General features: G+C 40.7%; 1 protein-coding gene across 1 annotated transcript; it reads right to left on the minus strand.

Annotated features, from left to right (window-relative positions):
* Nucleotides 1–1,964: 1,964 nt before the first annotated feature.
* Nucleotides 1,965–15,253, minus strand: zswim7 (zinc finger, SWIM-type containing 7; the record flags this gene model as incomplete). Its single annotated transcript, XM_080509399.1, has 5 exons — nt 1,965–3,141; nt 6,226–6,330; nt 11,903–12,005; nt 13,438–13,459; nt 15,178–15,253. 5 exons carry the CDS (start codon nt 15,251–15,253, stop codon nt 3,031–3,033), a joined length of 417 nt encoding a protein of 138 aa, XP_080365525.1. The 3' UTR covers nt 1,965–3,030.
* Between the last annotated feature and the right edge of the window lie 1,090 nt (nt 15,254–16,343).

The raw sequence follows: 16,343 nt of genomic DNA on the forward strand, positions 1-16,343 counted from the left end.
ATATCTCCATTTACTAAGTGAAATAGACAGGAGGAGAAAAACAAAAATAAACAGGAAAGACGAATTGCTTTTTCCGAGCCCATGGATCACGTCTCAGAGCCAAGAGGGGTTATAAAGACCTGCTGGTGGCTCTGGTCCAGAGGAGGAGGGCTTCAGTGGACCAGCGAGACTCTTCACTGAGTCCGGAATGAAATTAAAAAACAAACCAGCAGAAGAAGGGAAGCCGTTGGTGGACGTCAACTTCTCAGCTCACGTTATCATCCCCCCCCCACCCCCCGGCGCTTTGACTCGTGTGGACAAATGAATGTATGAATGAAGACGGCCGCCATCTTTCATCTGGAGACTCTCCCTGAGTGTTTTCAGCCACATTCCTGTCACACCAGAGGATCTGCGTTTGGTGTTGTGTGTGTTTTCTTCGCTTTTGAAACTAAACACAACCACAAAGAGTCGTCGCTACACTAATGCAGAAAGCATTGCACTGACATCGTTTCAATTTGTTTTGTTTTCTATTTGATGTGCTTTACCGGTGGTTTTCTGAGCCACCGACCGTCTGTTTTGGCATCAAAAGCAGTGTTCTCCACCCGAGTGCTGGACCTCCACCCCCTCCACCCCCCCAGCAGCTTCAGCGTCTCCACCCCTTGTGTCCAGTGTGCCGCCGACAAGTAACTCTCAAGGGCTAAAATTCAGGAGTGTGCCAACGTTTTGCGTACATTCCGATGGAGACATCCATACTGTAACTGCACTGTATTGTTGTAAAAGCTGTCTTTGTTGACTGATGTGTAAAAACACACACACACAAAAAAATATATATATATATAAAGTACTGTAGGTGTCTGACTTTCTACAAGCTATTGATTGATGTCAGAGCTGTTGCCTTCTTTTTTTTTTTTTTTTCAATTGCAAAGGTGCGACGGACAATACCAAGGTTATCTAGCTCAACATTCCTGCCTTTCATTCCCAACAACATACCCGTCAGTGTGCACTAGTGATGTGACTAATCAGGAAACAAAAAACAAAACATCATCTGGGACAAAACATGATGTCCAACTTTTCCGATCATCCGACAGAAACTGCAAACTGATAATGCTATTTAAACATGATGCGATCTGTATGTATGGTGAATTATTTTGTTAATAAAGGCAGTGTTTATATTGTTAAAGAGCCGTTTTATTTCTGATTCGAGTTGGAGTGGACTGAATGTGTCACGTGAATTCATTCAGTTTCGGAGTGGAAGAGCCTGAATCGAGTTACTTGATACTCCTCCATCGCTGCACGTCACACAAAGTCGTAGTAAACGGGAGCAGCCGGGTAGAATATTAAATTATAAAACGCAAATACATCATCATGAACATAGAGGCTGGACGTGATTAAAGCTGCACGATATTAAACAAGCAATATGCGATCGTGTTGAGCGGTGTGATCCAGATGTTGACGCAACACTGCTTTTTCTCTTGTTGGACCAATTTCAGCTCAGTGTAAAAGTGCAGTGTTCTTGTTTTTCCAACAACATTTTTATTCATTTTGAACTTTTAGAACAGATATGAAAACCAAACAAACAAATCCAAGGGTACAGAGGAGTTGAAGGAGAAAAAAAATTGAAAAAAAGATCTTACAATGTGGGTGTTTCAGGGCAAAATTCATTGTTTACTCAGTAAATAACAGCAATCTGAAGCCCCTGCAGAACTGCTCCTTCATATCAAAGCAGCCTCTGCCTGCCAGGTCTGCTGGGTCGTTTGAGAGATTATTTGTTCTCAGATTCTCATTCCCTTAAACGCTCCATTGGCAGAACCTTGAAAATCTCCACCGGTTCATAGATTCGACCCGCTGGAAGAGAAGACGTCTTCTTGTTAAGAGGAGAAAGTTTACTAAAAAGTTTTAGCTGGGAACTTTATAAAAAAAAGCTCCTGACCTGACAGGTTCAAGGTTTTTTTTTTTTTTAAACTTTTCTGCGTCTGCAGCTCCAACATGCTGTTTCCTCACTTCGATTTTGTGTTTCTCATATGGTTTTTTTTGTCCCTTTGCCGCCAGACGTATTGCATTTTGGAAATAACGAAGTCGCTGTGAGGATAACCTCTGTGACATATCGTGCAGCTCTTCTTTCTCTGGGTTTCTCATCATCCTCCCACAAGCTTGTTAGATTAATTGGCGTATCGGAGTGTGAATAATAGTGTGATCTGTTCTGGGTCAGCCGCGTTCAGACTCAAACAGGTTTGGAAGTTATGTAGTAATTTATTTTCTCACACATGAAGTGACACGATGGAAAATTACTTCCTGTTTTTGAAATCCCTCTGTTCCTCACTATCTTCTTGATTGATGCCACTTCAGATAAAAGCGAGCCAACAAAACGAGATTTAATGGATGAAATTTTTTTATATGTGGATGCAGATTAATAACAACTTCCCATTTTAAAGAAAACAATAAATAAATAAATAATCATCTGAAGAACCGGAACGCACGACAGGCGAGCCCGCACTTGATTTTAACTGCGCTTTTATTAGCACCTTTACGGTAAAACACAAGCTAGCGTATGGCCGCAACAGATAGATAGATAGATAGATAGATAGATAGATAGAATTACAATTACAGTAGAAATTTGGAGAAAAATACTGTTAAACTTGGATCTGTTGATCGAAAATAATGGTCTCATCTCGTCGGTCTATTTTCGTGAATTTGCTCATAAACCTATGAAGGATTTTTTTTTTTTACTGCATTTTGAAAACAGGCGAGACCATTATTTTCGACCAACAGATCCAAGTTTTACAGTACTTTTCTCCAAATTTCTACTGTAATTGTCTTTCATATTGCTTGTAGTAACAAAGGAGTATGTCGAGTATTGCACTGAAGTGAAATTGGGTGTAAACCTATGAATACCTGTGTTTCATGACAAACTGTAAACAGACTATCTATCTATCTATCTGTCTGTTGCGGCTGTACGCTATCTTGTGTTTTACCGTAAAGGCGCTAATAAAAGCGCAGTTAAAATCATGTGCGGGCTCCCTGGCCGACAGTGTGAGACGCTCCGTCCTGTCGTCACGGCGCCGTGGTCCCGCTGAGCAGAGCAGACATGTGCTGATCAGACACACTCTCCTGCTGAGTCACCGCCATGGCCCGACACAGGTAGACAGCCAGGAGGTGCTTGCACTGGAGAAAAAAGGGGGGGGAAATAAATCAAATAAAGGATGGCAGACAGAGATTCATTACATGAAAGCCGGCGCCGGTTTGATTAATTTCACGGATATGAAGCTGTAACACCCCACTTGGTGATTCAAATTCACAGATCAGCTGCAAGCAGACTGTCGGAAACCGCTGAGTCATCTTTACTCTGATGGCACGAGGCACGAAGCGGCGCCACGCTCCATTAACGTCCTTTGTTGACCTTTTAGAATCACAAAACAAACGTCAAAATAGGTCCTTATTATAACACTTTAGAAATACGTTTGGATTTAGAAAAAGCTTCTTTGTTCTCCGCCTCTAATCCTGGACAGTGAAACAGCTTCATGATTGATTATTACTGATAAGAACATTTATCAGAACTTCCTGGAGCTCCTGATATGGAAAGTTTTTATTGGAGATGAAGCAATTCTAAATGAATATTGAACAAAATCAGCCAGGACGGCTGGTTTAGTGCAGAAGAGGAAGACGAGAAGGAATAAATATTCTCTTTTAATTTTTTATTTTATTTGCATTCCACGCTCATTTTCAAATATGGTCTCATTTCCAGGTTAAAAACAGCTAAAACAACCAGCATAAAATGATTAAAATGATTTAGTTTTTACTAAAACTACTCAAACAATGAAATAATACAGGGAAAAAACATAGTGAAACTAAAATGATTGAACTTGTCAGTGTAGCTTTTTTTCAGGTGGAAAAAGGGAAAAAATAAGGAAAAAGGGGAAAATGGAAATAAAAAAGTACTATTACACCATTAGGAATCTCAATCTGGCTATAAATAGCTAAAGTGGCTAAAATAACCAGGAAAGCGACTCTTTTGGTCATAATGGGCGTCGCCCCCCTTAATGTAGGATAGAATTCTCAACAGTCAATGAGGCGTCTAACATCCCAGAGATACCAGAACTTCTACCATATGAATGAATGAATGAATGAATGAATGAATGAATGAATGAATGGAGCTGTGAGAATGATGGCAGCTCCTGTTTAAAGCAAACAGGGCTTCCGCATTAAAACCTGATGATCTGAAACGTTTCCTGATATACATTGAGTTACATAACTGTCACTCCACTGATACACTTTAAAGTATTCCGACCTTTTAATGTGTAAACACAGTCCTTGTACGTGGTTGTGTATGACGCTGAAGCGAGCTCTGTGTACAATTCCCCGCATAAATGTTCGATGCTGAATCACTTCAGCTGCCTGATGTTTGTTGAATAAGCAGAAGTGGTGTAATTCAGCGTTCCGTCCTCACGGAGCATCGCAGAGCAGCGTCTGGGATGTTTGTTTATTACGACGACGTTTTGCTGATGCTTTCGGAACCGGACTCACAGTGGAACCTGGAAAACCGAGAAACAACCCGAGTGGCTCCAGTGGTGGACGACGTGATACGAACTGAACCCAAACTGTCTGCTTTGCGTTTATATTTCTGTTCAATGCATGTGTACACGTACAACGATAAAGCATGTATACATGCAATTATAGCTATGGGATAACAATAGCCAAGGAGTAGAATTAAAAACTCCTTTTTCTAACAGATTTTCTTGTTTGTTTCCTTTTGTTTGGATGCATATGAGCCTCAAACTGCTCCCAGCGGACGGCCTTGCATGGCAGCCACATCCACCGGCTAGAGACTCTCCCTCTGGGATCGATAAAATATTTCCAGTGTATAAAACCGCTCAGCGGAGAGTACAGTCATCGTGGTGAAAACGTTTCAAAGTGCAGATGCAGATAAGAGCTCAGACCGAGGCACAATAATAGAACTCGACTACAACCGGAGAAAGACATGCAGGGAATGTACATTGTGTGAAACGCAGCCGTGGTGATATGCAGGTCTGTCAAAGACAAAGCGATCACAGCCTCAGTGAGAAAATGTCGTGGGTTCAAACACTGGAAGAAGTCGTAAATCTTAATTTTAACATTTTTTTTGGTGTGTCTCTTCGTGGTATGGAGGTTGTTGATCCGCTCGCTGGGAGTCTCCATGGTCGGCTGCAGCTCTCGGTTTCTCACACTGATTTTAGCTGCATCCTCCAGGGAAAGCAGCCTCCGCGAGCCGAGGGAGGAGCGGAGGAGCCGAGGTCGTTTGCCGCCGGCAGATATTTAAAGCCAAAACAACTGACCAGAGCAGCCGGGCGAGGGTGGAGGGGGGTGGGGGGGTGGGGGGGTGGGGGGGGGGGGGGCTGGACACCCGACAGAGAGCAGACAGAAACAACAACCCGACCACAATGCATCCGTCACACTCTGGAAGTGTGAGCTCTGTCTGCCTTGCTCGGAAGTACGTTTGACTGGCAAGACGAAGTGGCTGTTAATCCTACTTTACACTAAATAGATACATATATATGTGTGTGTGTGTGTGTGTGTGTGTGTGTGTGTCATAAACACAGTTTCTGAGGTGTTCAACCATCAGAAGAAACTTCATTCACTAGTTCCCAATGCAGGTATGATTTTCTGGATTGAAAAATTTTAAAAAGTCAAACATTAAATCCCCCCCCCCCTAAAAAAAAAAAAAAAAAAAAAAAAAATTCAAAACAGAACAGCTCATATACATTTACAAAGCCTGAATATACGCATCTAGTGTGTTATTAGATTATCACTATTTCAACAGCACAGGTATAAATATTGTAGTGATGTGTTATATCTTGTTTTTTTTATCTCAAATATTATCATAGCATGGATGGCTTGGTTGAATATCAATACAAAGGACCTCACAAGTGCGAAAAGTCTGACTGCGGATGTCACTGGTCAGCCGAGAGCTGCAACGTCTTGCATCCATTCGTATATAAAACTATTATATAACTATTTGATGTTAGTAGTGATTGATCTGCTGCACTTACAAGAGCTGATATTGAACTTTCATTCCTTGTTGTAGATGTGTCTAACAAGGACCAAGACAAAAAAACAAATTTAAAGGTTACCATGGCAACAAAGTGTCCCCTGAACTCCTGGTTTAAAAAGGTACTGGATCATTCATGTTGATCCACAAAAACGTCCACATGTCTGAGGTCTCGTCCTCAAAATCAAAGAGTTGAAACGTTCCAGATACACGCAGAGACTCACCAGCAGGCCGTCGTTCCTGCGCAGGACGGTGTAGGCGAACGCCGGACATGGACAGTAATGACAGGACAGGAAACAAGTGTACAAGCGACCCGAGCCGCCCACCACCTGAAACACATTCACACAGATTAATGGAAACGTCGGAACAAAAGTAGAGAGACCAGTTCTTTCTATATGACGGAGGAGCACATCTACAGGTGCCTCTAATAAGAAATTATACAATAATTAATATACTGAGATACAGTATACTTGATATTTATGACTTGTAAGCAGAAATTGTAAAAAGATATGGAATTATCGATATTGAACGTTCATAAATATTTAAATATTCTGAATATTTCACAGGGAAATTAAGACAGTAATAAGGATTTGCGACATAAGAAGCACCCTAAAACAAACTAAACAAGGAATTAAGCAAAAAAAGCTTGAGATGTTTCAATTTCTATATAATACATTGAAAAAATATCTGAACTTTAACCATTAGAACCGAATGCAAAAGTACATTTTCTCAATTTTCCAAGTCGTTTGGATGCAACAAGATTAACCTAGACTGTGTTTGAGTATATATAAAATATAAAGATCGGAACACGACTCGGAGAGTGAAGAATTACGTGAATAGACATGCGTCTCTTTAAATCCACCAACCCTTAAAAAAAAAAAATTCTTCTATGCTAAATGGTAATATTTTGTTCACCTGTGTTAATATGTTCAATTAATTAAGATATTCTAGTTTTTACTTTGTGAAAACCAATAAAATACAGGGTGAATATTTGTGATCCTGACTTGAAGGTACATTTTACCAGTAACACACTGACGTCACCTGTTTGCAGGTGAGCTGCTCTTTAATATTTAAACGGACGACACTTCCGAATAACTAATGTTTCCGAAGTTGGCGGCAGCACAGCTCCATTATTCTCCAGAGCGCCCATAAATTACTTTTCCCCTGTGACCTGCCCAAGAAGAGAAAAAAACAACCTAATTTTTTTTCTTCTGTGAGACATCTTATTATTAAAAAAAAAGAAAAGCCATGAGAAGAGGGAATCACGTGGACTTAAAGCACCTCAGTACAGCAGCAAAACAGAAATAGTGAAAAAAAAATTTTTTTTTAATTAGTTTGGAATAGTTAATAAATCTTTGTTCTTTTGTCACTCCACACTATGTATCTATATGTACTTACCTTTTTAATTTCTCTCTTAATTAGTAGCTTTAGAGGGTTTCTTTTTGCACCTTTTTAACAAACTCGTTTTTTTTGTTTACTTACACTCATCTTCATATTTAATTCCATTACTCTTTTGTGCTTATGCATGTATGGAAGTCAAATATATACTTTCTCCTCACCTGATAAGCACTTCAAGTTGCATCTTACTAGCTGAAATACAAATAATCATTGATTGACTGATTGGAGAAGCTCGTGGTTTCATTTTTGACACATATTCCAACTAAAATTGTTAAAAACTAAAGTCACGTGAGCTTAGTTTTGTATGTCGGCATGGAAAACTCAGGATAAACTTGTTGTGACCGTCTTCATTTCCCCCATTTCCACATATCAGGACGGAAAAAAAAAAACAAATACAGGAAATAATCTGTGTATTTGAATGGAGTTATATTATGATTACACCAGGACTGTCAAAAGGCTCCAATCCGGCCGCAAAACCAGCGAAAATTGTAAACATTTCAAAGAAAATATAGATTTTTTTTGGGGGGGGGGACATTTCACTGTATTTTGCACCCAAATGTTTAATTAAAATAGTCTCCATGTTGAGATTGCTGTCATTTTCCATAGTAATTGTTTGGTTTTGTGAAAAAATAGACATTTTCACCTGCGAACGGTTTAAATCTTCAAAGTCAAGACCCCCTCAAGGTGACATTTTGCCATTCCTGGATTAAAGTGTAATCCAACATGCTTCAGCCTCCATAGAGGAAGAGAACAATCATTCATGAGTCTTTGAACCTCCCTTTCTCTTAAGACAAGTTGCTTCCTGTTGTGCTTTTCCATAATAATAATAATATTTATACACAGCTATTTATAAAACTCAAAGACACTTAGATAATAACCGGTTTGATGGTTGTGTGTTGCTGTTGCAGCTGCAACGTCCCACGAGGAATCGATAAAGTATCCGACTGCCAGATTAACAGATTATGACCACGATTGTCTGCCGGCAGTCCTCCGCATTTCATTATAGCACATAATTCATAGAATTCTGTTTTGCCGCAGGCGCATGTGCTTCGGTCCTTGTGAAAAGCTCCGTGAGCATTAGAAATCAGATAAGGTGAAAAGTTCCTGCAGGGAAATGCCTCAAGTCCTCATGAGTGATTCATTCATTCATTCATTGCGTGAAAAAAAAGAGACTAAATTATCAAGACAAATTTTGTTTTAAAAGTCAATTTTGTGCATAACAAATAATAAATAAGCAGAAATTTTTTAGAATATAGTGGAATGTGTTCATTCTAATTTGTGGACTTCATCACATCTCACTTGAGCGTCACTGTATTTCCCGTACGTCGCGATATTTTTATAATCCGATGAGAAACTTCTGCATCTTCTTCCCGCCTTACTGGAAACGTCTGGAACCAGTTGCCAAGTGAGTGACTAATTGCAGCGAGCTTTATTTTTAAAAGTTCTGCAAAAACTTCACTGTATCTTTCGTTCCATCCCAGAGATCTGACGGCCTTATGTCCAAAAGCCTCACTCGGTTGCAGATATTTACATTGAAAAGTCTTTTTTTTTTTTCTGTCTCTCTCTGCAGCCTACAAGAAGCGTCAAAATGTAACTTCAAAGAGTCCAGAGTGCAGCGCCGGCTGAATATTTATGACACAGCTTGACGTCACGTGATCCTTGAAGATCCTCGTTTGTAAAATACTCAATTCTCACCACAAAAAAAAGAAGACACACTCTTCCATCTCAAGAACTGCCTGTTGAATCCAGAGGTGTTTAAACAATGACGCTCTCAATATCACTGAGCGGCACGAATAAATCCCAGTGCTTTGAAGAGCGAAAACAAAGAATCGAAGACAAAAGATTTACATCCAAGACACTCAGAATCGGTTAAACGAGACCAGAAAGTCCAACTCTCTGTATGATTATTGATTTGTCATTAAAATGATGACGGGAGTAGATCATGACAGACAAGAGGAGACGGGATGTGAGGCTGAATGCTTAACGTTCGAGTTACGACGATTTATTGTTTTGGTCACAAGGTGTTGAACTTTCTAACTCTCCACTTTGATAACCTTCCATCTTGTGAACACAGAGATGAACATGAGGAAATGTTTCCTCAGCACTATCAGTCCTCAGTCAGTTGTATCGGTGGGAGTTTGACTTGTGTGGGTTTCCTCCCACATTCCTAAAGTGTTCATCCGACTGCAAAAGCCTTGCTAAATTCCTCCTATGACAGACTGATGACTGGACCTCGTATTTTCATTGACGCTCATATGATGTCCAGACGAGACGTGAATACAGCGTCCATGAAAGACGTCTATAAAAAAACCAAAAACAAAACAACCTTCATTCTGGACTCTCTGAGGACGACTTCCGGATGATTTGAACCACTTTTTGCTCAGACAGGGAGAAACATGTAAACTTCAAGTCGGCCTAAACTCGCCATGAGAGAATAATTTGATAATCGGATATAAGTTTACGCTCCGGCCACGTTGACCTCAGAGGGTCTTTCATGCGATGCGTCGATCGTTACTGATTGAGGTATTTACACATCGACTCCAGCAGAATTTAATCAGACATCCGAATGTTTTTATTCCCTATAATATCGGTGTCGGGCCCAAACCTGAACCGAGGATAACGTCACTGTGCTAAATGCTGCTAACAGACTTTGTTAAACTAAAATGTGCTTGTTTATTTTACTTTTTGTGTGCAAAGGCAACCACAAAAACAAAAATATACCATCCATGACTCCTTACGTTAGACGTTATGTTTTAAGTGATTTTGACTTTCTGTGTCCAGTATTATCTGGTGTAATCAGGTCCGCGTGCACAGAACTATGTTAACAATGACAAACAAGTCGACCCCCGAAAACCCTCCCCAGCATTTAACAGAAAACTTAAAACATCTGGCTCCAGGAAGCGAAAGGAAAAAACAACAACTTTCAGCAGGTTGTCCATGATGTAAAATGTTCCGCTGCTATTTTTAAAATCAGATCCGCACCTTGCATGAAGGTGGGAAGTCTGGGAGGCGTTCAAGTTGGACAAACCTGAACAGGTCTCACAGCTATTCATGGCAAAAACACACAGAAAAAAAAAAAAAAAAAACAGTCACATATTCCACACAGAGCACGGTGACATACTTCCCCGTTCCCGTCAACAATGCTGGGCTGTGTCAGTCTGAAGCATTCGCTCTTCAAGGTCGACCCTCACGAGTGACGGAACGTTGTGTTATACGTCCTACGTGCCGCACCGGACGAACAATGTCCCTCTTGAGGGCGAGCCGAGCCTCTCGGCTGGCTTGACATCGTTATTATCGTTATTATCGAGGTGAGGACAAGACATCTTATTGGACCTCGCCACCAGATCGTCACAAGCGTTCTTGAAAATGTTGACAGACCGTGAGAGGAACGTGCTCGTCACTCTTCAGATATCTGCCAGGTAAGATTAGTTCATTTAAAGAATTGCGAGAAGCGTATTAACACAGCAGAGCTTCCTTGAACCAATCATGATGTCTTAGAGTTACCAGGAAAAAAAAAAAAAAAAGAAAGATTTTTCAGTAATAAACCTGCTGATCTTTTTACCACTGCAGCTATAAATCCAGGTTCTTTATTATTGTACCCCGGAGGAGGCTGGAGTTCAGGGTGAAGGCAGGTTGACTCTGCTCAGGTCACCGCAGGGAAACATGCAAACGAACCACAGAAACGGGACTTGGGACAGGCAGCCTAACCGCTGAACCACTGTTACCGTGTGCTGAAGAACCAGAAAGGAAAAAAAACGGATACGATCACGCGTCGACATTTCCAGAAGAATCCAACTAAACTGCTGCTGAACAATAAACGCCAGGCGGCCTTCAGAGAGACGAAGTCAAACAATCACTTGAAAGTGTCGCCCACAGACCAGAACCCCCCCCCCATCCACCCAATCTTTATTTAGCCGCATTGTAATTTGCGTTTTCTTTCAAAAAAAAAAAAAAAAGAACTTATTTTTAACGAGACCTGAAGGAGTTTACAGGAAATCTGAGGCAACAATGACCACGACCTCGGCGGACTGCGGCGTCTTGTAAAGGCGGCAGCTCCACGTCCCACTGAGGTCAACGCTAAACTGAGGACGGCATGACTCAGGCCAAGATGCTTCACTCGCGATGAAGTCATTCGGTAACAATGGATCATTACATCTTCTGTTTAAAAAAAGAAGTGTTTCAGAGGAAAACCTTGTTCGGAAGCAAAGTTTACTCCAAAGCAGGAGGCACCGATTCCAAATGATCCGTCTAATGAACCGAGCGGACCAGATAATCAAACATAATCAAAAGTACAAATGCCATCGAAGTGTGTCAATTGTTTTCTTGATGAAAAATTCAAGACCGAGCATGTTTTGGATGTCGATTAAAAAAAACAGACGGGAGTACGAGCGGTGTGCAAGTGATGCAAAGAATCTGGAGACGCGCCTGCGGTTTAACGGCACGTTGCATGTGGTGGGTTGGAGCCAGTGACTGTAAATCTCCTGTTGACGGGAACACGACTACCTGGAAGGCTTTGCGTCCGCTGGGAGATGAAATACAGGTGACTGAACGCTGATCGACCAGATCCAGAGCCTGCAGGGCGCAAGACCCGAAAATAAACTTCAGCCTGGGAGAAATGAGGGGGGGAAAAATAGATTAAACACATAAAAGTCTCCCAACATGTCGATCACGTACTTTAAGAGTCTGATTCAGTTCATTTATGTGTGAAATACAGTGTATATGTAGTTTCAACAATGGCTGGATGCAGAAAAATGACTTCCACAAGGAAGTTATTAAAACTCGGGGTTTTCAACACAAGGTTGGGCTAAAACCAGTAGGAGGCTCTAATACGACCCAAGAAAGATCCAAGTATATTGGGAAGAAGTTGCAAAAAAACTTTTTTTGTTGTTCGTTTGTTTTACAAATGTATTTTGTACCAGAAGGTTTATTTAAAATTGTCGTTACATTGCGATTGCAGTCACTGTCAGGCTCTGTGAAAATAGAGCTCACACATACTCTGCACCACAATAAAGAAAAAAAACTTTCAAGTTTAAACTTAAAAGGTTATTAGGGGACTATTTCACTGGTCTGGCCCACTAAAGACGATAATGGATTCCATTGCGGCCCCTCAAATTAAAAATGTGTTTGACAGAAGTGAATTAAGCGTCATGACAACATATAAAGCACAGAAACATTTAGTGAAATAGCAACGCAAGTAAAAAAAAAAAAAAAAAGGTCAAAGAAATCGTTTGGGTGGTTTTATGATTATTATTCAAGTGCACTGTGTTTCTACGTTTGCACTTTTTTTGTTTATTTACCTGTTAAATAAAAAATCAGACTCACCCTGCACTCTGAGTTTCACCAAATCAAATTCTCTTCCCGTAAAATAGATTTCTAAGAGCTTTGAGTGATGCGTTCAGGTGCATAACGTACGTACGCCCTCCGGCATGTTAACGAGCCGCGGGGCTCCTCCAGTCACGACTTTACACAGTAAACATTATTAAAATATGGCTGATACAGCTGATATCTAATTGATATAAAATATAAATTAGAAATATGTAAAAGTACATTGTATGGGATTAATTTTCTCCCACAAATTCTGAAATCTCCTCCGTGGAAGAGTTGTCCTACAACAATGTGAATGACTATGTTTTGTTGACACGTTGCAACTGAGAGAGAGCAGATACAGTGAATCAGAAACGACGTCCACAGTAAAAGTTTCCTGCCCAACAGACAGGATGTGTGGTTACGTCGACCCACATGGGGAGCACCCCTTCATTCGCAGCAACATAAAAAAGCACTCTAGCCGGGAAACCTCTGAATAAAGACGGTGCGCAGTGTCACGACATTCAAATTCAGCCTGTTTAAAAAGAAAAAACTAAAAAACCTCCCTCAGTGTGCTTTTGGCACTCGGATCCATCCGACTCGCTGAGTGACAACTCACAGTTCATCGCATGAATTCTTTTACTCTTCAAGTCTTCAAGTCAGAATCAGAAAAAGAAGGAAATCATCTGTGATGGAAGTAAATATTTAACGTGATAACAAAAGGCGAGACTTACGCGATTAGCAGGTCATTGGGAACTGCAAGAGAGAGAGAGACATTTTTTTGCACAAATTAAGCAAATCAAGCTTTAATCCACAACAATCGTCGTCAAGGTCAGAGAGAGAAGCGAAGCTATGCCCAGGATGAGCTGTGGAGAGTTTACATGCTGGGAAATCCAACTGACAAATACGACCACAAGCGAGGCAGCTGTTGTGTTTGGTTGTGTTTAGAAGGCCAGGGGGATGAAACATCCCGATATTTAGATGCAACACTTCTGTTTGGCTCCTTAAGCAGCCGATGTGGAGGAATGAGACTCGCAGGGGAATGTAAAAGAAAAGTTCCTCTCCACTTCATTGAACAGTGTGATTACTCATCTCACATTTCACACAGGAAAGAAGTCTGTTTGAGACTTTTTTTTTCTTCTTCTCTTTTCCCCCCCAATCCTGTGGGGCTGAGCCTTTTTAGTTGTGTGACTGGCTTTCAGTCAGATGGAAAAACACTGGCGGCTTCAGACAGTTTGAGTGAGAATAAAAATGATTGCTTGTGACTTTGCGGGAAATCATTTCCCCCTGCTTTTTGTGTTTCTGACTTTTGTCTTTTCAAAATAATGAAGCGACATATTAAAGTCCATTGTCAGCAAAATCCAGGGGTATTAGGGCACCACCTGATTGGCTTAATATGTTGACACGCATGATTGCAAAGAAATATAACATTTATAGCACAGACTTCTCTTTCCACTGTCTGTAGACTCCTGAATAGATTAAATGTAGACTGGCATCATTCATACTTATACGAACATTAATTGCATTAGGTTGTATTATCTTAATATTCCCTGCTGTGACGTCGCTGTTGTGTTGGCCAGGGAACGCTTCAGAAACACAAACTACATGTTTTCAAGCTTTAAACCTGCGACTCAACAGTTCCCAGGCCAACAAGACACTAACAAAGACTCATACTTTGTGAGAAAAAGAGTGAAGTAGCTCTTCCTGGGCCCAAAACTAAAAATATAACTATGACTCAGGGTACTGATCAATGGTATAACTGTAAACTACACTGGGCTACGGCTATCAAATGCTCATGAACTTATTTAGGAAGTTTAATATGAAGTCTATGTGTAAACTGACGCTGAAATTAAGCTTAGAGATTAAATGTCACACTTTTTTTTAAAGCTCAGCTGTAAAAACGCTGTATCAACCAGTCAATGGATAGGGTAGAGCCTGAATAATGGAATGTCTTATAATGGCTTCGTTTTTAATATGCATGTCTATTTTTGCCAAGCATCTCTTTGGCTACAGCATCAAGAGGCCCCACTTCATGTTGAGAACCACTGATATTAGATAAACTCAAGCAGGCTGATATTATTAGTACCACTTGTGCTTTTAGAAGCATGCCATGTGTGAAAAGGTCCCATTTCCAGCTGTGTAAACATGTCAGTATAACCACAATCCAGATGAAACATTACAATCACAACTATATTGCAGCAGCACCATCTGCCGGTCATAGAATAGCACTACACGCGGAGGAACGACATTGTAGTAGCAAATGTTACGTTAGTGTTGGGTTCATCGGAGCAAAGTTAACTATTTTAAGACAATATATATCAAGATATCGTGCTCATGTAAAAGAAATATAAAATGAGGTGAACTTTCTTCAGAAAGTCTGTCACTTCCGGCCGAGAGTGACAGTTAGCTGCTAAATGCTAACTGAGAGCCGGCAGCATATTTTCAACAGTTTCCCTTTGCTACCGTTTTCTTACTTTGAGTTGTTTCCTCGTAGATTTTCTGAATATCTCGGAAAAGTTGCTCCGCCACCGCAGGAAGACACGAACGCATTTTTTTTTCCGGCCTTGTTTTCCTTTCTCTGCAGCCAATCAGCGCACGGCAAAACTCGACCACTTCCTCCTGGGTACGGGGAAGGGGGCGGGGCCAAATGCGTGGCTTTAACTCTGGTTAAAGGGAAAGAACGTAAATAAAATTCAGCTAATTTAAGCTTCTTCCACACGCAGTAACAGACAATAACACACTCAAATCCGCAACTAGAGGCAATTTAGAGTCGCCAATTAACTTCACATGCATGTTTTTAGACAGAGGAAACTGGAGGAATCATGCACAATGAAAACTCCGTAGAGAAAAGCCTCAATTTGGTATTTAAACCCAGACGTTCTTGCTGTGAGAGCACCAAGCACTGCCCTGCCATGTGGCCTCTCAATTCTGCTTCTCAAGTACCCCTGTCTGCATGATCAAATAAATGAGCCTCCATCAAGCTGTGTATAATAAATCTTTCATTTGAATTATTTATGTCGAAACAGAGGGATGTTTATAACATGTGTGGCAGTGGTGAAGAAGGATCAGGACTTTTACTGCATTGAAAAATACCTGCCTCCAATAGTCAATTAGGATTCAATCCTTTATTTCTAGGATGGGTCTGAATTCACATTAGAACTACTTTCCTATGAGACCATGTAGGTGAGCCTGTCATAACACATCTCGTTTAATAGCTTCATCTATTGCATTCCATCAAATCCTAAGATTTTCTGCCCATTGTTCCCATATCTGACACGCTAAGTAACATACCTGGGCTTATTTAACTTTGTAAAAAAAATAAATAATTCAATCACATTAATGCCTCTGGTTTGCAGGGTGCTGGATCTGAATCCAGCTGACTATGGGTGGCGGCAGGGTTCAACCTGAACAGATCACTGGTTTATCACAAAGATTCACACCTATGGGATGTTTTAGAAAACTAAGTAAACTTAAAACACAGGTTTCTGTGTTGTTGGAGGAAACTGCGGAAACATGCACACAGAAACGACATGCAAACTCAACGGAAAGATCCCAAATCTATTGCATTAAATAACAAATAAAACAGAAAGTGCCATGAACAGAAGCAGTCAATGAAAAAAAAGAACATGGAGACCGTGGA

The sequence above is a fragment of the Blennius ocellaris genome, assembly GCF_963422515.1.
Source record: "Blennius ocellaris genome assembly, chromosome: 14".
In the NCBI taxonomy this organism is placed as follows: domain Eukaryota; kingdom Metazoa; phylum Chordata; class Actinopteri; order Blenniiformes; family Blenniidae; genus Blennius; species Blennius ocellaris.